At 39.5% G+C, this 27,037-nt stretch overlaps 1 protein-coding gene and 1 long non-coding RNA gene across 6 annotated transcripts in view; one reads left to right on the top strand and one right to left on the bottom strand.

Annotated features, from left to right (window-relative positions):
* The window catches only part of NR1H4 (nuclear receptor subfamily 1 group H member 4), a 52,760-nt gene extending 33,887 nt beyond the window's left edge, over window positions 1-18,873 (bottom strand). For 3 of the 5 annotated variants that reach the window (XM_040990850.1, XM_040990861.1, XM_040990869.1), the window contains exons 1-2: window positions 18,795-18,873; window positions 1,526-1,894 (exon numbers count right to left, since the gene is read on the bottom strand). In XM_040990850.1, coding sequence (XP_040846784.1) covers window positions 1,526-1,894; window positions 18,795-18,873 — 448 coding nt within the window. Of the gene's footprint in view, window positions 1-1,525; window positions 1,895-7,959; window positions 8,091-18,794 lie in introns of those variants that run through there. The other 2 variants (XM_040990832.1, XM_040990841.1) reach the window with 1 other exon arrangement.
* Window positions 1,390-26,745, top strand: LOC121163352. The gene is made up of 4 exons (XR_005884875.1): window positions 1,390-1,542; window positions 17,530-17,660; window positions 18,766-18,833; window positions 26,634-26,745. It is a non-coding gene; the product is annotated as an uncharacterized LOC121163352 (long non-coding RNA).
* Window positions 26,746-27,037: the final 292 nt, after the last annotated feature.

Genomic DNA, 27,037 nt, shown 5'->3' with positions numbered 1-27,037 from the left:
ATAGCATTACAATCTTGTGGCTGGTTATAACAGGCTCAGAAGTTAGATTTATAAGCTCTAATTTTAAGGTTCTCATTATTAGTTGTGAAGCACTGAGTATGCTGCTTAACTTCTTGCAGTTCAGTTTTCTCTGTTATAAAATGTACACTAAAGTATGAAAATTAGTATGTATTCTAATGAAGTATAGGGAATATTTAATGTAAGCTATTAGCACTGACCTTACACTGCTAGTATTTAGTATATATACATGTGTGTAGCTTCATATATTTATAAATTATTTTATATGTTTGTAGTTCATATAAATGTCTAGACCTTATGTATATTACTATATTTGTGCATGTAAATACACACACATATCAGGTGCTCTGATAACTGCCAGGGTAAGAACTGTCCCTTCAGCAGAATCAGTTGGGTGGTATGCTAAATTAAAGCTTTCAATGCTAATGATTGCTGCAAAAATAAATGGAGAACTCATAAATTATAAAATATAGTTTGTATACACACACATATAAATATATATGAAGCTAAACACACACTAAATGTAAGCAATTAACATGGATTTTCATTATGTGTCTCAATAGACATTTATTCATGTGATTTGTTACAGGGATTGGAAGATAATAATTTCATTTTTACTATTTGAAGATAGGGAAGAATCAAATTTTTAAAATTTGGTGCAATGAAATCCCATTGCATTTGTAGAAAGTGACTAATACGGTTTTACACAATCAGACATTTCAAACTTTGAATGGTTTGAAATGCCCTTGGTCCAGTCTTACATGACGGGGTCAAGTGTTCATTTTGTGGCAGTCGTTGGTATTGGAAAAACCCCAGTTAGATTCATGTCTTAACAAGTATAGGAGCATTTCATGTGAGCATTTCAGAAACATTTGTGGAGTGAATAAGTACCAAATTAAATGGATGAGCAGGTTAGTTCATGCTATCCTTTTCCCTGAAATTTTGCACACTTACTGTTTGTGCCCTTATTGAAATGGTAATAACATGAAGATGTTAATCATTTTCATATATCACATGTTATATTTTTCCATTCTGAATGGATTTCTATTAGAAATGTAAAAATAAATGCTTCTTAGATACAATGTTTAATAATTAGATGTTTCTATTATCAAGTAGGTAATTAATTAGTACTTCCTTTTTTCACAATTTCTTTTCTCTTTTTTACAGTTAAATTATATGAAAATGGATGAAGAAAATCCTATTTTCCTGAATCTTAATTTTAAAGAGATTATCTCAACAGCTTCTCTTTTCTTAAGAAAAAACCAAACAAAATCCACAACAAATTAAATTTCATCGCATGATTATTTGCATTTAAGCTAAATATTCTATGCATTTCTTTTAGGATCTAAGGTAATCCAATGAAGGTGAAGAGGTAGGAAGAAGAGGAACAAAGAAGAAGAAAACAGGAAGTTACAAGAAGAAAGGGAAACATCAAACTCAAAGCATTTCAACCATCATTGTAGTGTGACCTTCACAAGGAGGTAGTTGACAATGAAGAGATGCTTACCTTTGCAGCCCTCACAGGTTAGTGCGTTATAATGGTATCCAGATGCTCTGTCTCCACAAACAACACACAGCTCATCCCCTTTTATCCTCCCTGCGGACGCGCCCATCCGGGGCTTCTTGGTCACAGGCATGTCTGCTACCTCTGTTTCTCCCTGGTAGAAGGTCTCAGCTGGCATTCGTCTGAGTTCATATATTCCAGGAGAGTACCACTCTTCTGGCTGCTGGGAGTAGAAACCCAGGTTGGAATAATAGGATGATGATGAAGAAATCTGTGGTTGAACTTGGGGAAACTGAACATTGTTGTATTGTGAATATGGTTCCACTTCTAGATTCTGTCCCAGAGGACTTGTTACTTGTTCTGTTAGTACACCTGGATGAAAGTGACAAGAATACTATAATTAATGCCATAATTCTGGAAATGACACAGAGGATTTAGAGTTATCACTTAAAATGTAGTCTCTGAGAAGACTGAAATACTTAACTGTAGAAATTTACATTTTCATAGAATGTGTGTCATATTCCTACATAATCAAATTACAAATTATAAACTCAGGAAAATATCTGCACTAGAGAGGACAAACCAAAGATTCATCTAAATCTGCAAGAGCTTTTGCAAACCAATTAGAAAAACTCAACAACCTAAAAGAAAAAGGACAAAAAGACATGAGTTATCTTTAATTTCATTTAGACAGATGTATTTCTCAGAAAGATAACCACAAGTGTTCCATAAATACACAAAAATACATTCATGCTTGCCAACAATTAAGTCCAAACTGAAATACTTTCATTCTCAAAGTTTAAAAAATTTAGTAACACACACTCAGGAAAATAAACACATATGAAGGGCAGTTTATCAATATCTTCCACTATTTAAAGCTCAAATACTCAGCATAAATTTTCATAGAAAACTTGTATTTGATGCTTGAACTTCTGTGAATAACAGTTTCATTAAAGATTAGTTATTCTCAGAAACTTTGTAAGAACCATAAGCTGGAAGCAAGTTAAATATATATCAAGGAGTTTAGCTTATGAAGTTTGTTGTATCAACATTCTGAAAGATTATGTAAGTATGAGATAATGATTTAAATCTCCATGTGACTGACATGGCAAGGTTCCTATAATATAATGCTATTTGAAAAGAATAAACCTATAAAATAATATGTAAAATCACATGAAAATTTTAAAATACCATGTCTTTGTGCAAGGCGAATTTCTGTGTTACAAAACAATCTCAACAGCTATGACTATGGAAGATTATATTATATGTTATTTTTCTGGAGTAGGAAACTGAAATTGTTTTCATGTTTGTAATTTTTGTCATAAATGCATGTTATTTTAATCATTATATAACAAAGGAGGAGCTTCAAAAATTGGGGAGATTAAGTATGTGCAATCTATCTACCTTGATTTAAATCTGTGCCATGTAATATTCTTTGTGTGACACTGGCAATTTACTCAGCATCTTTAAGTTCCATTTCTTAAAACAGGAAATGATAACTTCCTTCCTGGATTGATGTAAAGCTTCATTGAGATAGGACATGGCAAGCATTTTCTGAGTGTTTAGCACACCGGAAGTATTTGATAAATTGGAGCTGATATTAAAGTAGAAGTAATGATTTTTTTTTATTCATTAGAGAGTTACAATTGTGAAGAGAGACAGAGGGTGGCAGGGGTCAGTTATACGTCTCAAATGCCTACAGTCAACAGGCATGGTCGGGGGCTGAAGCCTGGAGCACCCAGCTCAATCCAGATCTCTCACATGGGGAACAAGACCATCACTGAGTCATCACCCACTGTTTCGTAAAGTGTGCAGTGGGAGAAAGTCAGAGTCAGAATTGGAAGGAAATAGGAATAAAAACCACATTGAGGTTCCACCTAACTCCAGTGATATTGACCTACGTCCAAAACTCAACTAACAATATCTGCTGGCAGGGAGTGGGGAGAAAGGTACCTTACTTCACCACTGATGAAGTGTGAGCTAGTACAACCACTTTGGAACTCAGTACGGAGAGTACTGAGACAACAGAAAATTGACCTATCATATGACCCAGCTATCCCATTTCTGGGAACATATCAAAAGGAAATGAAATCTGTAAATGAGAAAGTGAGCTGTAATCCTATATTTATAGCAGCATAATCTACAACAGCAAAGACATGGAAACAAGCCAAATGCCTGCTGAAAGAGGAATGGATAAAGAAACTGTGGTGGCACATATACTCTATGGAATACTGTTCAGGAGTTAAAAAGAATGAAATGCAACCCTTTGCAACAAAATGTTCCCAACTAAACTAGAAACCATTATTCACAGTGAAATATGCCTATCCCAAAAGGACAAATATCATATGTTCTCTCTAATATAAGGTAATCTTCAGGTAAAATAAAAAAATCAATAGATGTATAGGTAAACATGTATCTACATATATTTTTATCTAGAGGAACTCTACAATGGAGGTAAGAATACCATAAAGTGGAAATACATTGCAGTAAGCATCTCTGCTTCTGAATAAAGATGGACTCCCAATGAAACTACTAAATACATCGTTCAACATAATGCTGGCCTTTCTACCATTGTCTATATCTACAATGACACACTTACATAGAACAATGATGAACTTGCAATTGTTGTTGAAGCACTATACTATTGTTATAATACAGGGGAAAGCAGTTGGGGTGGAAGAAAAGGGGGAGTTGAAATCCCTGAGCCTAAGGAACTGTGCTATGAAAAATAAAAAAATAATAACTACATACACATACCCCAGAACACTAATTACATGCAACCACTACAGCATGTTATATTAGGAACTTGAGAATCCACAGATTTTGACACCCACAGGGGGTCCTGCAATCGATCCCCTGAAGATACCAAAAGGACACCCGTGTCTGTGTCTCTCCATCCTGACTCAGCCTTTGGGCATCTAAGCAAGGGACGACTTCACTAGCTCTTTCTATCTAAAATCTCAATGTGACAGAGTTAGTGGGTTCATTAAGATTTAGGATTTTTTATAACAGTAAATAAAAATTATTCTATTTTTATTGGAGAGTCGGATATACAGAGAGGAAGAGAGACAGATAGGAAGATCTGCCATCCATTGATTCACTCTCCAAGTGGCCACAACAGCCAGAGCTGCACCAATCCAAAGTCAGGAGTCAGGAGCCTCTTCCAGGTCTCCCACGTGGGTGCAGGGTCCCAAGGCTTTGGGCATTCCTTGACTGCTCTCCCAGGCCACAGGCAGGGAGCTGAATGGGAAGCAGGGTTGCCGGGATTAGAAAGGACTTTAACCACTAGGCTACCATGTTGAGTCCAACAGTAAACATATTAAACACTAAAAGGAATGTTTTGGGGGTGGCATTTTGGCATAGGGGGGTTAAGCTGCCACCTATAACACTGGCATCCCTTATGGGCACTGGCTCACATCCCAGTTGTTCCACTTATGGTCCAGCTCTCTGTTACTGGCCTGGGGAAAAGAGAAAAGATGGCCCAAATATTTGGGTTACTACCACCCCTGGGGGACACCTGGAAGAAGATCCTAGCTCCTAGGTCTGACCTAGCCAAACCATCCTGTTAGGGCCATCTGGGGAATGAACCAGGGGATGGAAGAAGTCTTTCTCTCTGTCTCCATCTCTCTGCAGCTCCTTGTCACTTGGTACATCGATTTTCAAACAAGAATTTTAAAATGTTTAAAAATTTTAAAAAGAAAATGCTTTCTTCATTGACCCAAGAAGTAATTGACATAGTATGCTGCATCAATCTATTTCCTTTCTTTTAGGTTCAATTAAGTTACAAAAAAATCAACAGAAAATCAGGTAGATAAAAAATTTTGATGGTGGTGCTTTGTCTTATGAGCATAAAGTGAAAGAATAAAAATATGAAATGGTTGCAGAAAAAAGTAAATACATTTCTAATTATAAGCAAAATGGTTAGAATTTCTAAAATGAAAAAAATTGGGAAAAGCTAAAACCATTAAAATTACTAATTTTACTTATACCCAAATTTTATCTTCCAACCTATCTTACCCTTCCTTTCCTCATCCATCACCCCAATTTCTCCCCACCAAAGATATAATAAAGGTTAAACAACTTGCCCAAGGTCAGACAACAAATTCATGACATTCTATTGAATTCTGTCAAATTCAAGGAAATGCTTAATTTTTTCTCCAAACATGACGATTCCAAGTCTGTAAGCACTGTCTCCAGAAAAACAAATATTTTGAGAATCAATAAACGCGATGAACTTGCAACTCAGGTCAAATAATAATATCAATGTCACATCTGTCTCAAGAATCATCTAGCTTCAACTAGGAAGTTTCCATACACACAGATAACCTTTGTATTAAGCTGAAACAATGAGATGTGATAAAACAGGAGAACAGGAAACAAGAATGCTAAGTAATGCCTCTATTCTCTAAGCATATCTGCTTTTAGCATGCCAAAGTGTGCCCACCAAACCTTCACAAAGTGTAGATGTAAATATATGGCCATATGTAAATATATGAGCCAGCACAAGCAACGGATTTCAAAAAAGTGGGCTGAGACAATTTCCACCATATGTAAGCCTTGACATCTTACACAGTTGCCTGGTAGTTTCCTGCCTCAATTTCTTCTGTAAAATGATACTATTAACACCCAAACTCACTATTTTATAAGGCAATTCTAGGTTTGAAATACCGTGTTGAGAAAAAGTTCGGAGAAATGCCACAAAAAGAAAGGAATGCTGTATTTTATTTAAACTAAGTAATTAGAAATTAAAATTAAAGAGACGCATGTGGCTAGTGACTGCCAAAACAACGCAGTAGTAAGCCTGTGACCAGAACCACCATGTACCCAAGTATCTGGGAGACTCAGACCCACACAACAATAAAAGCATTTTTCCACAATCTCACAGTTTCTGATGTTCCCTAGAAATTGTCCAGGTAGGACCCATCTCTGGCACAAGGCCAACTGCAGCAGATATTTATCAAATATTTGTTGAATTGGAATGAGTGGAAAAATGTCCTTTTCTACTATCCTATTTCCAAATCCTTGGTATCAATTTGTTTGCCCTACCCAACTCCAGGCCTGTGCTGATGCCTCTCCCTGCTTTGTCAGCTGAGTCCTCCTCTGTGAAGCCTGCACCAGTTCTGCTGGGTGGAATTCTTTCCTCCCACCCTTTGTACACACCTCTACTGCAGCACTTACCTGAAGCGTGTACAATTGTTTTGATTGCTTCACAGGCTTATCTTCCATACTAAACTCGAGGAAGTATGAAACTCCGGACTAGAGTGTATCACTAAGCGGCGAATTTTAGATTCAGTACCTTGAACGACCAATATGTGTGACCTTGGGAAAGACACTGAGCTTTAAAACTGTTCCTTCCTCTACAAAGGTGGTACCTATGCAAGAAATCATCTCGGGGATGAACTAAGACAAAGAGAGTAGACTGCATAGTGCCTTGTGTAATACAGTCATTCAACTCATTTTTATTGGTATGATTAATCTGAATTCCTAGGAAGAAAGTATTGTATTCCCCTTTTGTCATCCTTGGCACCTGACATGTAGTAAATGTTTAATAAATGTTTTTAAAGTGGAAAATTTGCTTCACTGACCTTCCAACTAATTTCCATTTCTAAAAACATTGTTGGTCACTTTCAAAAATTACACTTCCACCAGATGGGATGATGCCAACTCCATGACAGAAAAAATATGTTCACAATTGTAATTAGTGTAAAATTATTGGAATTTATTTTTCTGGAAATTTAAAAATCACTTTTCTAACTTGAGCAAAATATTATTTATATTTAGTTATAATTTGATTATGGTCTATGAATTCAGAGAAAACCAACACCACATTCCCCAAACCCAACTCTTTACTTCTTTGATTTGTTATATGCTATTGGGAGACAACTACTATGAAACTAGCTCTTTAAATTCAGTATTTCTCTTGATAATTTTTAAGCCACAGTACATAGCCTAAAATGTGTTTTATGTCATGACTACATTGCATACATATTTTGTATTAAATAGGAGCAAAATTTTGATGAATTAATACCTATTCTTCTTGAAAGTCACTCTTTCATTTATTCGTGTGTGTGTGTGTTGATCACAGGCTACTAGAATTCATGTTTCACTGGAATCCAAGATTTGTCTCTAAAAACGTATTTTAAGATGCACTTGTAAATGATTTTCTATGTGTCTATTGGTAGTAATGTTAAAGTTTTACTTGAAATAATGTTAATTTAACACAACATTTCATGAAGAATTTTAGGAAACACACACTTAGATTTAATCCCAATGAGATATTTCCCAGCTGAGAACCCAATAGAAATCACTCCACCCCACTCTTGTTAATCAGGCTGAGCCATCTTTGACACAGATCTGTTGCTTGATCTCAGAAGCGCCCACATGTCTCCGTTCAGTTGCAGAAGTTCAACCCAGAGCACCTGCAAGCAGCATCCTACCTTTAGCAGGCTTCATACTCATCATGTCCGTGACAAATTCTGGTGGTGTACAGCTGGGATGAGGACTGATATGAACTGGATTTTCTAACCCCTGAAACTGCATTACCATTCTTAGCTTATTCACAGCAACTGAAAATGAGACTAGGTAAGAAGTGACAGAGGCCAGAGGTTGTGCGGTTTACTGATTAACTTCATTACAGAGAAGAATATTTGTAAATGTTTATGAGAAAGTCCTTAATGCCAAATTGCCTAGTAAGCTGGAAATCAGTCTCCTAGATAAACACTTTGCAGGGAGCTCCTTTTCCAGTGGAAAAAAACATTGAAAGGATGGATTTTTGTTCGATGCTCTGGACTAGGATGTCAAGTACCCTGATCTAGGCTTTACGTGTGTTCCTTTCAAAAGCCAAAAGGACAAAATGTTTTCTAACAGCAGGAAGTTATTAAAGCACAATGCTTCAGAGTGTTGGTGTCAAGACCCACTGATCTGGCCAACTGAGTTTGTAACCAACAATACAGATTATATTCAGTGCCCTCAAAATCCATATGTTAACGTGTTGATTTACATTAATTGAAATAGGACCTTATCTAGGGGTTGGGTCATGTGGAGGTAATAAAATCAAACTGAGGATTGATGTGATTCATGTCCTTGTTAAAATGGGACATTGGGACACAGATATACTTCGAGGGGATGTGGTGTGAAGAGAGACACAGATTAAAATCTCATTTTACTAGTCCAGGAGATAGGCCTGGAGCAGCTCCTGCTCTAAAACATCCTCAGGAGAAATCAGGTCTGCTGCTACTTTGATTTGGCGGCTTCCAGCACCCCAAAACTGAGATAATAACTTTCTATTGCTCAAGTCACCTGGTCTTTGATATTTGTTACAGCAGCCCTGGCAAGCTAATACATCTTGGCTTCTTTGGCACTTACTAACTCTGTGGACCATGAATTCTAGAGCCACTTTCAACCTTGATCTCCTCATTTATAAAATAAGACTGATGATCCTATAACTGTCTGTAGATATTGGTGAATTAATATAAGAATATCTTAGAGGTGGTTAGCACCCATCCTCATTATACTGTGATTATTCAGCTTTGGACTTAGGTGATAGCATGGTTTGCTTATTGAGGAAGAATACTTTCATTTTTTTATGCTGAATCATTACCTCTGGCTATCAACCTTGAGCCTGGTGGTTGTTTAAGAGAAGAGAAGGCTTTAGAAAGGGGCACAGTGGGATCAGGGTGAGCCTTAGCAAGATGCAGCCAGATGCACTATGTAACTTTAAACAAGTCACTTGGCTTGTGTGGGCCTCATGTGTTATATTACCAGATGGTAAAATACAGATAATACTTCCTGCCCTACTTCCCTCAAAGACTTGTTGTGAAGATAAAATAATTACTGTGGAAGCAGTTTTAAAAGGCAAAGGTGAGCTACACAGGTGTTGTAATCATTGCAAGGCATGGTTATGGTCTACAAAATTTATGACTTAGAGTTCCAAATGCATATCTCATAAGATCCTCATTTGTATTCTTTGAGGGTGATATTGATCATATTGCCTATTATCTTCAACTCTATTTCACAGCAACTCAGTGAGCTTAGGTGAGTCTCCATAATCAACTAATTAGTACAGAGGAAGATGAGATTTAATCCTGGATCTTCTGAGGATCAAGAGATCCACTTGGCAAATGGTGCTGGATTATTTTGGTTTGAATTTCTCAGTATGGGGATCTCCACTCGAAAAGCTGTTCCTTGTCTTCAGTGTACTTTTTAAAAAATAACAAATTCATTTTACTTTTGATAATATTTACATAGTTGAAAGGAATGGATGCCTATGTGGACCACCAATTAGGGTGGTGAGGGATGAGGAACGGGGGAAAGTGGATGAGACAAATGTCTCCAGTCTCCTTTGTTCTTCTGGTATCTGGGTAAAGTGGAGAGAGAAGAGGAGAGGGCCACTCCCAGCAACCCAACCGCATCAGTACCCAGGAATGGGGGTCTGCCAGCCAGTGTCATCTTAGGGTCCCCGATGTGGAGCATGTTCTGAGGATACTGCTTAGTGGTTCTGATAGTTCTGAGATGCTGTTGATTTCATTGCTCCAAGGGTGAGGGAATCCTTCCAAGGTCCATTGGCTGACAGAGTCCACCTTAGAGTCTCGATTTGTGCAGATATTTGTCTGGGAGAGCTGTCTAATTTGTTCTGCCCTCCATAGTACTAAATGTTCTCTGCAGGCCTCAATGAACTGGTTGTCATGTCTTCTATGAACATCTGGGCATACCTCCCCTGCACAGGTCTCACCAACCATGGAGACCCAATTCTGACACATGTACTCCATGGTCAGATCATATATCCTATGATTTTAACCATGATTGGAGTTCTGAGTCCATTCCCCAAAGAAATCTTGCCAGAGGGGACCCCAACCTGACTCCTGTGTGTGTCAGCCAGTGTGGGTCCAGCTCAGTCCATTATCTGCATCAGCCTACATACACACTGATGGTTGCAGTCACCTCACTTGATGAATTCTGTCCCAACTCCCATCTCATGAGCAAATCAATGGATGCTGAGGCCCAGCCTAACCCTACCCATCACACACTCTGCCCTCACATACACCACTGGGAACTGCAGCCTAGTTGGAGCAACCCCCAATAACCCCCACTAGGTCCTCCTGCAGCCATGGTTCTTGTGCATGCTGGTATGTGCAGCAGAATGGTCCAGTCTGTCCCCCATCCCATTCCAGCTCTCACACACATCAACAGGCACTGGAGCCTAACTCAACCCAACCAAACCCACGATCTAGCCCACACTCATACCAACAGGTGTTACCATCTGTCTAGCCAGGCCTACCCCCAGCACTGGTTCTCATGCTCACCAGTAGGAGTTATAGCCCATCACAGAGGTGACCCCAGTTTCCCTACTGAACCCAGTCCCAGCCCCATATCTTGCATTTTCCAGGTGGTACTTCAGTCTAGCCTGACAGAACATGCCCCTAGTTCAGCACTTGCCAGCTGATACTGCAGCAAAACCCAACCAGCCAGGACTTAATCTGGTTCATGTATGCACCAATAGATATGGCCGCTTAGTCCAGCCTGGCTCTCCCTCAACCCAGTTCACTTGCAGGCCAACGGGTTCCACAGCCTGGCTTGGCTCGGCCTACCCCCAGTTCCAGCTCATATTGGTGGGTGTTACTGCCTAGCCCAGCCCAGTCAGCCCCCAGTCCTGGCCCTAATGCCACTGGGTCAGATCTGGGGGAGGGCCAGGCTGCACCAGTTCATAGCACCCAGTGGCAGGTGTGAAAACTAGGACAGGATGCAGGATAGGTTGGGTTGGGCAATACTAGCCAGTTCACCCCCAGCCCTAGCTGTGGGATGGTTCAGCAGGTGCAGAAGCCTAGCCCAGCCTGTCCTACAGCTACCATGGCTCTTGTGAGCACCACAGTCTCCTCACAATCCCAGAGCTATTCCTGCCTCTAGAAGATCTTTGGTGGAAGACAAACTAAAGGATGTGAACCAGACCATCTTCATATTTCCTGTTTCAAGATATTCTGCAGAGGTTTTGCTTTGGTTAGAATAAAAGAAGCTATCCATTGACCTCAAATCATCTATACTAATAATTAACAGTGAAAGAGAGAGATTTTTCATATGCTGGTTTGTTTGCCAAATGACTGCAATGGCCAGAGTTGGGCTGATCCAAAGCCAGGAACCAAAAGTTTTCTCTGGGTCTCCCATTTAGGAAAGGATTTGAGCCGTCCTCTGCTTCTTTCCCAGGCCACAAGCAGGGAGCTGGAAGAGAAGTGAAGCAGTTGGGACACAAACCGGTGCCCACATGGGAATGGCAGCATACAGGTGGAGGCTTAGCCTACTATGCTACAGTGCAAGTCCCCCTTTCTTTTTTTTTTAAATGTATGTTTTTGAGAGGCAGTGTAACAGGAAGGGAAAGAAAATGGGAAGGAGAGAAAGAGTTCTCGCATTCTCGGTTTACTCCCCAAATGCCTGTAATGGTTTGCTCCAGGTCTAAGCTGGGAGTTGGGAATTCAGTCCAGGTCTCCCACATCAGTAGCAGAAACCCAACTAACTGAACCATTGTCTACCACCTCAGGTGGGCATTAACAGGAAGATGGATCAGAAACAGAGACAGGACTCATTCTATGCACCCTGATATGCGATTTAATGTCTTTACTAGCATCTTAATACTACGCCAAATGCCTAAACCTAACTTACATGAATTGTGATGCAATCAGTGTATAATGAAATGCACAGATCTTTAAGATTAAGTATCTGGGTTTTAGAGAATTGTGTGTGTGCAGCTAGGCAAGGATCACCAGCAACATATAGGACAAGGGAAAAAAATAAGTGAAGAAAAGAAATAATTAGGACAGTTTAGGTAATCCAGGAAACTTTCATCAGTGAGTAAAAGTCACACGGAATGTTGTCGTCATAAGACTCTCTGGATTCCTTTGCTTGTTTCATAGAGATGATCAATTGCTTCATATTATTTTTAAACAAAAATACATGTTTTACTGATTTGTTGTGTATGGCTTATTGAATGTCAACTAGTCACAAGTATCCAATAGCCACATGCAGCTAGTGGTTCCTGTATGGATGAAGTAGATCTAGAACATTTCTTTCATCATAGAAAGTTCTGCAGGCTGGTATTGCTACATGTGGCATTCAGGAGCAATGTGAATGCTATGCCATTCACAGTGGGTCAGTCACTAGCTATGAGGGCACAAAGAGAAGTCCTAGGGCAGACACTGACTATGCTTTTTCTGAGCATGCCTCTTGGGAAGGAGCATGGCCAAAACCAGGTACACTGTGCTAGTTTCTTCATGAAGAATGTGAACAGGGTTTTCTTTTGGCCCGGAGTCTTAAACATTTAAATCCAGTCTCTCATCGTAATTATATATTTGATTGCCTGCTTACAATTTATGATACCTTGAGCAAATAATCTGATGTCCTTTTTCTCTACTGTATCATGATATCATGAGAATTAATATTAATGACAGTACTGTAGGATGTGCCAAACAGCCTTCTGTTTTACTTGCTCAAAGGTAAAAAAATATATTCCCACAAATACAGGCTAGTAGACGGCAGAGATGAGGTTGAATCCAAAATGTCTGCTAACAAGTCCATAATGTGCTTAGCATGATGTATGACACACGCAAGGCAGTCACTAATTAGTAACTGTTCTCCTCACAACTCATTTTATTATTTATCTATAAACTTGCAATATGACTTTTAGTCTATCTTTCCAGGGTAGCTCACCTGAGATGGCGTGTCCTGGTTTACAAGATTGAGAACTAAGCCTTAGACCTCAGTGGAATCACCTACTTGTTGGCTAATTTGTCTTTGACTATGCATGCCCTACCTAAAAGAAACAATCATCTCTTTGGTAAGAAATAAATGCTCGGTCAATGTTTTTCCTTCTGTCATTTCTTTACTCCACTAATAAGAGTAGCAGGTCTGAAATTCCTTGAGAGGGCAAGAACCAAAGCCATGGTGAATTAGTTAATGAAAACCACAGAGGCCATTTAGAGCCGTGAAAGAGATGTGGATAGGAAACAGCAGTGAAAATATTACTAGCGTCCTAAAATGGCTTTATTTTATCTCAGACAATTGTATTTTTCCATATTCTGATCATTTTAAGCTTTAATTAACCCACTAAGCAAGAACTAAATTAAGTCAGAGAGGTATAAAAATACCTGAAACCAAATGTCAGAAAGAGTCTACCAAAGTGCAACTCAAGATTTTAATTGTATTTAAATACATCTGGCTGAATCTATAACATCTGGAAGGGTCTTTTAATTTAAGTATAGGCAAGAACCAGATTCCAACATGAGTATCTTGTAGTATAAACGAAGCATTATCCTCAGAAGGTGTGGATAAACAACTGAGTAAAGCACAAAGCCACAAAAAATAGTCAAAAGAAATGGAATGCAGGTGTACAGGATTGTGGATGGGATCTGTCTCCTGCCACTTGCTGGGTTTTGTTCAGAATCAAGCTTTGGGAAAACTATTAGATACAGTAAGGGAAATAGCATGATTTGTGTATTCCAAAGCTATTGTGAGTGATGCTATAATGTCAAGATGATACAGGACATGCGTTCCTTTCCTTAGGGCACCCAGAAAGTTATTTACATGTAGCTAATTCTTTTTGGCTCTTTGAATTTTTTTTTTTTTTGCACTCAACAAGGTTAAGATAAGCAGGGCTTCCTTCTTTTAATGAGCAGACTGGTGTGTGTCATTTCAACAATTCGTAACAACTACATTTTAAACTCTAGATTATACAATTATGGTGTTTTAAGAGGTATGACTGTTTACAGAGCACTTTTCTACAAAGTTCATTCATTTTTTTTCCAACAGGCACGAAGAGAGTTATTATAATCGTTTTCACAGGGGAGAAACCTAAAGTTCAGAGAGTTCTTTTATCCGAGATGTTTTCCTTTCTTTTTCACTCTTTATTGGAGCTCTAATTCAGTGAACACATCCCAATATCACCAAGCTAGTTGAATTGATCAGCAGTAAGCTGGAACTTTGGATATTGGAACCTAGGGCCACGCTTTCTCTGGCTTATTCTTACATTTAGAATGGTTGTATTATTTAGTCTTTAACACTGTATGGATTTTGAGTTTTCAAACAAGAATTTGCTGAAAGAAAATCCAAATGCTAAGTCATCTACGCCTCCCACCCTATTCATTACGGCAAACCGTGGGAAGCTGTGGACTTTGTCATTATTACTTTTTATTATGTACTAATTGCATACAACTTTGCGGTCTTTATTCATCCAAAATGCCTTTTACAGTACACTAAATTAATATTTGACTAAGTTTCCTGGCTCTAAGATCTCCCAAAGGAAAGATTTATCTCTGTGAGGTCATCGTGGTCTTCTGTTCTGAGTCTTCCCCATGGATTTGGTTACTGATGGGCTAGATTCCCATCTGGATTTGCCAGGGGTGTCTGGCATCAGCATGCATTAAAGGACTTCAGGAGGATGAGTCCAGCCCCATCTCCACAATTACATTCTGTCCAAACTTTAGTTCTTTTTCCAGTGATAATGTCACATCCATTCCCCCCACCACTGACTTTGCCCTCAGCTCTGTCAACGGTTTCTACCAGAATTCAGACTGAACCTAGGCAGATAGCCTGGCATTTCAATAGTGTGATGCATATAGTTTTCATCCTGTACAAAAGTCCTTCAACATCAGAGAAAATTGCTTAGCCAGAGCCCAAAGACAGCTCAGAAAAGTAGGGGAGTTCATGACCCAGGGGCGAACCTTGACTAAATGGAGCCAGAAGCATGTTAATAAACTTGGATCATTTAGCTGACATTTATCAATGGCACCTAATTCTCCTCACCCTCACCTGTGATTTTGATTTTGCTTCTTTCCCTGTCTTTTCACCTCATTTTCTCACTTCCGCTCCCTTGCATCACCTCACATAGAAAATATCTACACATAATCCTAGCTTTGGGCTCTTCATTGTGGAGAAGAAATACTTTCCTTTCAAAACCTTTGTGAAGAATGGGTGGTCCATTATGGTCTTCTCTACAAGAATCCTGCAAGTATTTTTAAAGAGATCATGAATATTTCCAGGACCCATTAGTGAGAACTCAGCAGTGTTTGTTTTCAATACCTTTCCAGTGTCTTAAGGTTGGGGCTTAATTTCAGTTTTTATGATTACCCTCCCTGAGGGGATCATGCCCAGGACCACCTTAAATGGACTTATCACTTCTTGTACCATTTAAATATCACTGAGTCATCATCATCATCACTTGTGACATGGAGATTTTGTGTACTCAGATGTTAAAAGTTGACAGAGTTTTAGAATTCCCAGCCAAATAATTCCATTTTACTTGTTGAACTTAGGTGAGTTGTTCAAGGCTGCACAGCTGGTCAATGAGACAGCAGAGTCCAGAACCAGCTCTCTATACTTTCTACTGCCCTAAAGAAAAATGAGAAATCAAGGTTGTTCCAAGCCCAAGGCATAATTTGGGGCTTTACACGTGCTATTGTCTCCCCTACCCTGCAGTATGTTCTCCCTGTCTTCTTGTCTTTCACTCTCCATTCAGTTATCCATTCTTCAGAGACCTCTCAAAACACCAGCTTGGGGTCCAACACGGTAGCCTAGTAGCTAAAATCCTCTCCTTGCATGTGCCAGGATTCCATATGGACACCTGTTCTAATGCCAGCAGCCTTGCTTCCATCCAGCTCTCTGCTTATGGCCCGGGTAAGAGTTGAGAATGGCTCAAAGCCTTAGGACCCTGCACCCCTGTGGGAGACCTGGAAGAGGCTCTGGGTTCCTGGCTTCAGATCAACTCAACTCCAGCCATTGTGGCCACTTGGGGAGTGACTCAGTGGATCGAAGATCTTCCTCTCCTTATATCTGACTTTCAAAAAAAAAACAAAAAAACAAAAAAACAAAAAAACACCAGCTTGATTGTCCATGCCTCTGGTTACTATGACGTCACCTTGCCACAGTAATTATCACTTCCTGATATTATTTCATTGATTCACGTGTTTACTGGGTTTTGCTTGTCTCATTCCCTGCCTTATTCTAATGCACAGCATATCATCAGTGCTCAACATCTGTGTGGAAGAAATGATAATTATACTGTAAGCTACCCTTGCCCTTCTGTAACAGCATGACAGCAGGCGTTGAGGACACAGCCAACTAGAAAAGAGTCTGGCACTCTAATTGAACCAATGGGCTGACATTTCTCAATCTCTATAGCTACTTGTCCTTGGTCTCATGCTTTTTTCTCATATGCTCCACCCTGAGCTCAAGAACCAGCCACATACTCTCCCAGTGTCATCAAGGCCCACAAGGTAATGGAGAGAAAGAATAAAGGAACCAATATTTTCTTCATCCTTCCCTATAGCATACCTTAACTCAAGTATATATTGAAATGAATGAACTGGGAAAACAAATTTAGAAAGAAGGATTAGGTCTGGCTCTGGAGTTTAGTGGAGAAAAGGAAGAGCGGTCACATGGGGTTAACTTGGCTTGCCAGAAGAAGGTACCAGGGAACCAGAAATCATGTGCATTGCAGGTCATTCACCTTGTTCTAGGTATCTATCTGATGAGACCTTAAATACAGTGTTAAGAAACCAAATAAGAATGTGTCCCCAGCAAAAGGGAGATGTAGGAACCCCACAGAGAAATCAGGTGCCATGGTGTATACTTGGTCATCAATTTCAGGTGCTTGTAAACAGACAGAAACTTCATGACCTTTTATCTCTTTATTGACATCTTTGCGGTCTCATGGCCGCTAAGATTAACCTGCAACCTGTTGTGTCTGCTTAAAGCCAGGCTAGCATGTAAGAGAAACCATGCAATTTTCTACCTGGGTACAAAAGAGAGTTGAACAGGTTGGCAAAATAATCATGACCTTATAGTTCAGATTTAGGAATCTCAGCATGCAAACAGAAAATTGTACAGAAAGGAATGGAAGTTTCTGCTTGAAAAGTTATCACATTAAGTGGGATTTTCCTTATTCAATGGTAAGTACCAACACTATTAATTGGTCCATTACTATTGATAAATAGAACAAAAACTTACAAAGATGTCTATACATTCAGTTTTTTTTAAGGAGCCACGGAAAGACAAACTAGAACAAAGGATCACTGACCAGACTTGGAGACAGGCATCATCCTTGGCTGCACTCATAGGACAAAGAAGAAAAGTCCACTAGAAGAACAACACATAGCAAGTATGTCTGAGAACTTGCCATCTAACAAATAATTATTTCTACTATTGGGCTCTGAGAGTTACTGATCAACATCCCATTTTCAACTCTAAATTTCTTTCCTCCTTTGCTATTATCTGTTCATCAATTCCTACTTATCAAAAATATATTAGTAAAATGTGCTCACTGCCTATAAAATAGGATCATTATCCTTAAATGCCCTTAAGTGAGGGTGACATACAAATATACTCCCTTGGAAAGGAGCTGATAAACAGCTACACACTGAAGTGATAATGACTTGTAGGTAAAAGCATAAGCTATTATTATCTCTCAGGTGTATCTGCGGCTAAACAAAGAATCATAACTTAACATATTGTACTTTGTGGAATTTCAAGCATTCGTATTTTCACTGTCATAGTCTACCACGGTAAACAGCAAGCGAAAACTGCAAGGATCCAAGTCTGCCAGGAAGGTTATTATGCACAAAGGATTTACTTTAGGTATAGTTGAAGGCTCCCGGCCCCACCCAAACTATTGTTCTTGCTGACTCTTAGCTGATGTTCTCAAATGAAAGTCTCTATAATGAAATGTTTTTTTCATAAATGCATAAAGTGGGGGCAATATATCATTTTATGGTGTCATCTAGTTATAGTTCTACTGAGAACAACTTGGTACAATTTGTTCTCAATCCATCTTCAATGACTAATCCTGACATAGATTCCCCCCCACCCCCGCCACCATCACTGGAGGAATAATGAAAAGGAAAACTCCTGCAGAGCCATAACCTAAGCTTTTAATAGGTATAATATTAAACCATAAGAAACATGATTTCATACTTTAGTACCTGCCATCATAATATTGGAATTAACCTGAGAGCAGGAATCAGTTTCCACTCCCAGCTCTGTTAATTATCTAGCCTCATGGCCTTGGGCAAGTCGCAAAGCTCCTGAGAGTCCTGCAGTCCTCATCTGTAAAAAATGAAGACCATGAGGCTCAATGAATCCAAGGTCCAAGCAATGTTTAAACTTGTAGAGTTCTAATGTGTGTCCGATACTTAGAAGTTACAAAAAACATTTTCTTGATTCTCCGTTGGACTTACCCTCTAAGTTTTCTTCTCATTTATTTCCAGATTATAGCTTGTCTTTATTGACAACTTACCAAATAAATTTTCGGAAAGTGAGAATTCATCCACAGCCGGTAAGTGGCAGTGTTCTATGAGATTCATTTTTGATACCATCCAAAATTTTCAATATCAGAATGCACTTTTGTGGTGGTTGTCTTCAAAAAAAAAAAAAAAAACCTGAAAGGCAAATTGAGTTTGCTTTGTGAGTGTGAAGTTATTGAGACAGATAGGAAAAGAGAGAGAAGCTAATTTACAAAAGTACAAGTGGCTCCTGTAGAGATTTACGAAAGCTTTTCTGTATGTATCTTCCCTCAATACTGATCATTCTTTTGCTTCCTTTGAACTAAAAAAATGTCCAAGATGTGTGCTTTTAGATTAGACCTTCTCTAGTTGACCTAGGAAAAAGATCATATGCTTTCATTTAAATTTTAGCACTTGGGAGATTTGAGCAAGTAGTAATAGCATTTTAGTTAGACCTTCCTTTTTTGATGCACAGGAAAGAAGATGAAAATGTAAAACTTTAATTAAAATGACACAAATGCATGATTTATTGTCTTAAATTAAAAATGTGTAAAACCGCAGTAATGGTTTAAGGCTTCCACTTCCTGCTAGAATTTTCTTGATTATTTATACATTTGGGCAGTAGATAAAAAAATTGGAAATAATTTCCCCCAGGAAGTTCCTTATTTCAGCCTTTTTATAGTAAATCTCAAGGGTTCACATTTTTATTCTTACGGTATACTTTGGTCACATGAGTATATTCTAGATTAAAAGGAGATTATGGTAAAAAGTAATGATAAATCCCTCCAAAATGTCTCGAGTTTTATTTGTTGGAGAAGTCCAGACCAAATCTAAGAATCTAAGCCGAGCTGTGTCACTTTGAGTGTATCTCTAGGTTTTCCTTCCTGCTGTCTTTTATGTTCCTACAGAAGTAATTGAAAGCATTGAATAATAATACAATCTCTCTATCTTTTCCTAAGCTGTTTTCTGTAAGTGGTTTTCAAATATTTTTAGCATGTCTCCACAAAGAAATAATTTCGTCTATAAGTAAATAATTTTATATTTGCTACTCGGGCAGACAATAGAGATATTTTGTCAGAAGAATATTTCTTTCATGAGAATTTGCCCCGCTGCTCTGTGTCTCCTCTTTCCCTCTCACCAAATCTCCCAGCTCAAGGAGAAGTGAGCTTCAGACACATTTGATTGCTGATGAGGTGGTGAACCAGAAACTGTTTGTTTTACTGATTACTCATGCTTTCAACTCAGTCTACACGATCCTTGTGGTAGATATTTAGAGATAAGATGGTGAAAGAGGGGAAAAGGGCATCTTTACTCCATGCTGTCAAGGAATGACAACATTGAAGAATATGAAGATGATCACCTGCTGACATGGTGGCTGTTTTTGAAAGCAAAATCCAAAATAGTGATTTTTGGCTGTGAAGAGTAAGATAGCCAACAGACAGGGAGAAAGATGAAGGTAAGTAGTAGTGGTTTCAAGAGCAAAGTTTTTTAAATCTGCATTTTAAAATCTCACATAGTAATTGTACGTATTTGTGGGACACAGCATGACGTTTCAGTACAGAATACAACATGTACCATCACTTCAGGGTAACTGGCATGTCTGTCACATCAAATATCATTTCTTTCTGTTTGGGAATGCTCAAAATCCTCTTCTAGCTCTTTGAAACAGCCAGTCAATCGTCAACTATAATTATCCTACCATACTATAGGCCATTAAAACTTATCTTTCCTATTTAACTATACTCTTGTCCCAAGGGCATTTGAAAAAAAATAGACTTAGCTCTTGGTTGCATGCTTCCATTGCTCTTGCACTCCGACTCTTGGCCTCCACAGTACCTGCTTATTCTCTGGTTTCACACAGACAGACTCTGAGGACACGTAGCCCCTGAACTTGGCCCCTGTATGTCTGCATTCCTCACCCTCTGTTCCCTGCTTGGATGAGTCAGTAAAGATGCAAATGCTAAGATGCTTCGTATTTCTAATTTGCGTACTTTCTAGAGTTTGGAAGAAGTGCGGCCTCGCAGAAATGGTATGTGGGCAGAGGAGCCAGGAACAGGTGCATGCTTGCAGCTTTATAAATGTGTCCAGGTTGCTCACTGCATGTCTCTTAGGATAACTTCTGTTGTTGGGGAAACTGGCACATAGACCTTCAGTTTATCAGATGGGTTTCACAGTAATGACCATTTGTTCATCTAAGGGTTTTGATTCCCACTGAATTGCCATGCTGACGTCATTTGCTAATTTTTAGTGTCCACTGCCATCACCAAGCTTGGTTAATAAAGTCTCTCTAATATAAAAAACAAAAGAAATAATTACTTATTTGGGACCAGTGTTGCAGCATTGGAACTTAACCTACGGCCTGCAGCACTGACACCCCAAATGAGCACTGATATGAGTTCCAACTTTTCTAGTTCTGATCCAGTTTCCTGTTGATGTTCCTGTAAAAGCAGGAAAGCATAGCCTCAAGTTCTCGTGCCCCTGCATCCATGTGGGAGACCCAGAGGAAGCTCCTGGCTCCTGGCTTCAGCCTGGCCCAACCCTGGCTGCTGCAGCCATTGGAGGAGTGAGGAAGGCTCTGACAGGAAACTGGAGATACTGGGGAATAAACCAGTCAGAGCTGGATTGTTGACATTCATACACAGAAGGAAATTGAAGATAAATTAAAATTTGTGTGTGTAATATTCATATCTCCCTGAACATACATTATGTATATGTGTGTGTATAAGAATCATGCACACCAAATACATATTTGTATAATAATGAGTTGAAAAGCTCCCTAATATTGGGGCACCTGTTTTAAGTCAGAGTTTCTTCTATCTCTGGAATAGGAAATCCTGCAGTTTCCCATAGCAGTGCCTATCCAGAAGCCATGGTGTAAAGTCAAGATTTTTTCTCAGTATTCAACTCAAACTATTTGTCCTCAGTAGCTGAGGACTCATTTCCTCTGATCTTCAAAAAAAAAAAAATAAGAGATGACAGCTTCAGACCTCAGATATTCCTCTGCATTTTCCTTTTCTCAGCTCTGCCTTTTTTAACCTGGAGTGCCATTCATCAAACTCCGGCAAACATCCACAGCACAGTTCAGCTCTCAGGTACATTTGTCTTCATTCTGGATTCCTCTGATATATCTTCCTCTATATATTCATTTAAACTTGTCTTCTGCAATTGCCTGACACACATAGTTCCACAAGAAACAGTGGTTCAATTAAACTGTCTATTGTTTCATATGCTTAGCTCTGCCAAATTCCGTATTTGACATGCTCTAACTGAAGAAATGGCATAGGAGAACACATGTTTAGCCCGGTGCAAATCCAGTTCCCCTGACTCTGCATTGTTTGGGTTCTTATCCTACACTGGAGAACCACCATGTGAATGTACTGATCAGCTAACAGCAGATCTCTCAAGAATCCAGATACTCAGAGGGATCTCCTCTAGTCTTGTTCAAGGGGTTTACAAGTGTGAAAGGGGCTTAAAAAAGCGAAACTGTCATTTTAAAAATGGTTTTAGAAGTACCTGCAAAGCAGTTCAAACAGCACACTGAAAAACACTAATCAATTTTTCCAGCTTAGTCACTCATTTTTCTTACGCCCCAAATCATGATAAAAATAGCCTTTTCTCCTTCTTTTTTCCTATGTGACGTCCAGTCCTGAGCATCAAGGGCCTTTCAGAATGGGAAGTGGTCTTTACGTGGTTCACAGGGCGGTAAGGCATTTGGTCTGACAGTTAAGCTGTCCCTTGGAATGCTTCATCCCATACTGGAGTGCCTGGATTCGAGTTTCAGCTTCCCTCCTGGTCTCAGCTGCTGCTCTCCTGCTCCCTGGACAGCAGCTGGTAATGGCGCAAGCAGCTGTGTGCCTGCCACCCACACGGGAGACCTGGGTTGAGTTTCCAGCCCACAACAGTCCCCAGCTGTTGCAGGTATTTGGCGAGGGAATGTGCAAATGGGAGATCAACCTCTTTCCTCCCTCTTTCTTATTATAATTTAAATAAATAAAAAAACAATTTATAAAGTTAATGGGAAGTGAATTTTTATAAAAACACTATTTGCAGCTTAGAATGGTTTTGCATTTTCACATGGTTGGGGAAAACAGAATGTCTCATGAAACATGAAAATTACATAAAATTCAAACTTCAGAGTTTTTTTTTTTTTTAAAGATTTATTTATTTATTGGAAAGTCAGATATACAGAGAGGAGGAGAGACAGAGAGAAAGATCTTCCGTCCAATGATTCACTCCCCAAGTGAGCGCAGCGGCCAATGCTATGCTGATCCGAAGCCAGGATCCAGGAACCTCTTCTGGGTATCCCACACGGGTGCAGGGTCCCAAAGCCTTGGGCCATCCTCGACTGCTTTCTCAGGCCACAAGCAGGGAGCTGGATGGGAAGTGGAGCTGCCGGGATTAGAACCGGCACCCATATGGGATCCTGGCGTGTTCAAGGCGAGGACTTTAGCCGCTAGGCCACACCACCGGGCCCAAACTTCAGAGTTCTTAACTGAAGTTTTTCTTGGCCCACAGACACACTCATTTGTCTTTGGACGTCTAAAGTTGCTTTCTCCATATAACTGCAGAGGTAAGCAGTTAAAACACATGATTTCATGGCCGACAGAGCCAAAATATTTACAATTTATCCTTTGTATAAAAACTAAATTAGCATCTGGCTTGTATGAGATTAAAAGATTTGTGTCAAAAGACACAACATAGAGGTAAACTGTGATTTAATGTAATAATTACCTTGAAACTATAAGCTCACTTGATTATTTTTTCCTCTTTAAAAGTATTTATTTGGAGGCCAGCACATTGACTCAACTGACTAAACCTCTTCCTCATCAGGATTCCATATGGGGGCCAGTTTGTGTTTCAGCCGCTCGACTTCCAATCCAGCTTGCTGGTTACGGCCTGAAAAAGCAGCAGAGGATGGTCCAAAGCCTTGGAACCCTGCACCTGTGTGGAAGACCAGGAAGAAGCTCCTGGCTCCTGGCTCCTGGCTCCTGGCTTTGGTTCAGCTCAGCCTTGGGTATTGCAGCCATTTGGGAAGTGAACCAATGGAGAGAAGATCTTATTCTCTGTCTTTCCTCTCTGTAAAATCTGCTATTCCAATAAAAATACATAAAATCCTTTTAAAAAGTATTTCTTTAAAGAGAAAGTGAGAGATACAATTACAGATCAAGACAGAGAGACCTCTGACTGGTTCATTCCTCAAATAATCTTGAGAGCCAGAGCTGAGCTAGGCTGTGCCTTGAGAGTTGGGCACTCAGTCCAGGTCTCCCACGTGGGTAGCAGGAATCCAATTTCCTGAGCCATTACTGCTGCCTTCTAGGGACTGTATTAACAGAAAGCTAGAACAGAAGCCAAGATAGGGCTTGAACCAGGTACTCTAATAGGTCCTAAGTGGGCAACTTACCAGTATGTCAAACATCCACTTTAAACAGTTTTGCTCATTGACTCCTTAAGCAGAGTCTGAAAACAAATGTTCTGATAGTTTAATTCACTCTATGTTAGCAGTAATAATATTCAACAAGTAAAAAAATAAAAAGACCCCAAAACCACATTTCCACTAGAGTATGAACATGGGCTAAAAATGACAGTCCTATCCTAAAGTGCTCATTTCATTCCTGCCTTATTTTGTTTGTTCTACATTAGTTGCCATGTAACCGAAAATATGTGATATCTGTCTTTTTGACACTGGCTTATATCACTAAACATAATGGTTTCATTTTCTGCCATTCCCTTGAGAGTAGAAGCTGCCAGAGTAGAGGCTGAGTCTCTTGCAGCATGGGACTTATAGAACACACAGTCCACGGTCCAGAGTGGGGAGCAAGGACAGGGTGGAATTCCTGTTCTCCCGGAATCAGACTTTGAATCCAAGGCTGATCAGACTTTGAATCCAAGGTTGTGATTGGATCTCAGGAAGGCAGCGATTCTTTGAGACTGTGCTTTAAGTGTGTGCGTTTACAGGATGTTTAGGGCAGTGGTGTGTTCACGGTGTTTACAGTGGATGTGTTCTTTACGGTGTTGTTACAGTGGATGATGTCACCACACGTTTGTCAAAACCCACAGAACGTACAATACCAATAAACACACGAGACATGTGAATATAATAAATACAAAAATGCGAATGAATATTCACCTATTAGAGGAGAAGAGAGTAAATTTGATAATATTCGAACTTGGGAAAAGTGATGGAACATGTCTGTACAAAGTAAATAGATCGGCAAAATGTGACAGTGGTGTAACACACTAATCCTCCATTTGCAGTGCGAGCATCCCATATGGGCACTGGTTCCAATCCCAGTTGCCCCACTTCTGATCCAGCTCCCTGCTTATGACCTGGGAAAGTCCTTGGGCCCTGCACCCATGTGAGAGACCCAGAAGTTCCTGGCTCCCGACTTTGGACAGACTTAGCTCTGGCTGTTGCAACCATTTGGGGAATGATCTGGAGGATGGAAGAGCAACTTCTCTCTGACTTTCCATTTCTTTCTTGTAAAATCAATAAATCTTGAAAATAAAAAAGAATCTTAAAAAGGTTACATAAGTAGGGAGTTTTCATAACATCTATAGTACTCCCCTTTTTAGTGAATAACAACTATAAGGGAGTTGGTTGATCTTACTGTAGTTTTGCATGATTAAAATATTTCATAATGCAACCTGACACAATGGCTCAGTGGGTAAATCCTCACCTTGCAAGCACCGGGATCCCATATGGGTGCTGGTTCATATCACAGCTGCTCCACTTCCCTTCCAACTCCCTGCTTGTGGCCTGGGGAAGCAGTCAAGGTCAACCCAAAGCCCTGGAAAGCTGCACCCACGTGGGACACCTGGAAGAAGCTCCTGCCTTTGGTTCAGCTTCAGCCATTGAGGCCACTTGGGGAGTAAAGCAGTGGATGGAAGATCTTTCTCTCTGTCTCTCCTTCTCCCTATAAATCTGCTTTAACAATAAAAATAAATAAATATTTTTTAAAAGAGAAATATTTCATAATGGATAAATATCAAATGAACCTCTTTGTAAAGATATGCAAGCTCTCTTTCTCACACTCTTCCTGGTTCATATCCAAGTCCTTAAACCCTTGAGAATGAAATAATTCCTTCCCAAATCTAGTTAGGAAAATCCAACTGCCGTCAAGGGGAACATATCAGAAATTCTGCATGGTTAAAGGACATCTTCATTTAAGATCACTCTGATGAAAAGGGGAAAGGGAATGGGAAGAAGCAGAACAGAAGGAAATGCAAGAAACTGCGTGAGTTGAGATGCTCACAGTATATCCCAGCGTGTCATCTGTAGAGACAAAATGAAGGCAAACTTAGGGTAGCCAGCAGAGAGGAGGAAGGAACGGATGGATGGCACCAAAGTTGAGGTCTTGGATACTGCTGGAGAGAGGGACAAAATGTTTATTTTACTTTGTGTTTATTGAATGACGCTGTAACTATTCCTTATTTGGAGGACACACGAATAGTTTCAGAAACTGTTTTTATTGCGATAAGACATATAATTACTGGTAGCTTGGATTCCCACTTCCTGGTTATCAATATTTACTTGTTCAGATACTGTGTGTCACAGGAGATTCGTGTCATTTGCAGCGCCTCAGACTTTGTGCAGTTTGTCGTTGCAGATTTTGGAATGATGCTGCTCTAATTCAGTAGCCTTGGCTCTGCTTGAGGGGACTCTTAGAAGATGAAGAGAAAACTCAATGACAAGTGCTTTTTCATCATAAACTTCTCCTATACAAAGACTACATCCTTACTGACATTTTCTCCCGAGTCAGTTGTTGATGGCTGAGAACACATTTTGTTGCATGTTGATGTAATCTAATGTTATAGGATGGGGCAGTGAGATTTTCTACCCATCATTGTTTCAGGCACATCAGAAGTCCTGGATTTAGTCTGACGACTGGAAATACGTTCCGAAGGAAAAAGAAATACAAGCTCCAGGAGACCTTCCATTGGCTCTGCCATGTCCAGCACACTTCCGGTATTTAGTATTTGCAGGACACTTAGTATATGTTAACTGATTCAGTGAGCATATGAATGGATGAATAAGCAAAAACAACCTAACTAAATAAGTAAACAAAGAATAGATAATAAGCAGCAACTTTTAGAATCAATCTTGTCTGAACCATATATGAAGATTAGTTAAGACACTAGCAGTATAAGTAGTGGGGCTGTTTTTAATATCTATATTTATATATGTACATATGTAATAATATATATATGTAATATTATATGTGTGTTGTATTGTGAATAATGTGCATGTCGTATATGT

The sequence above is a fragment of the Ochotona curzoniae genome, unplaced genomic scaffold (assembly GCF_017591425.1).
Source record: "Ochotona curzoniae isolate NIBS_2020 unplaced genomic scaffold, NIBS_Ocur_1.0 contig_1014, whole genome shotgun sequence".
Lineage (NCBI taxonomy): Eukaryota > Metazoa > Chordata > Mammalia > Lagomorpha > Ochotonidae > Ochotona > Ochotona curzoniae.
The sequence above is the reverse complement of the archived record's forward strand: the minus strand, read 5'-3'. Positions and strand labels throughout refer to the sequence as shown.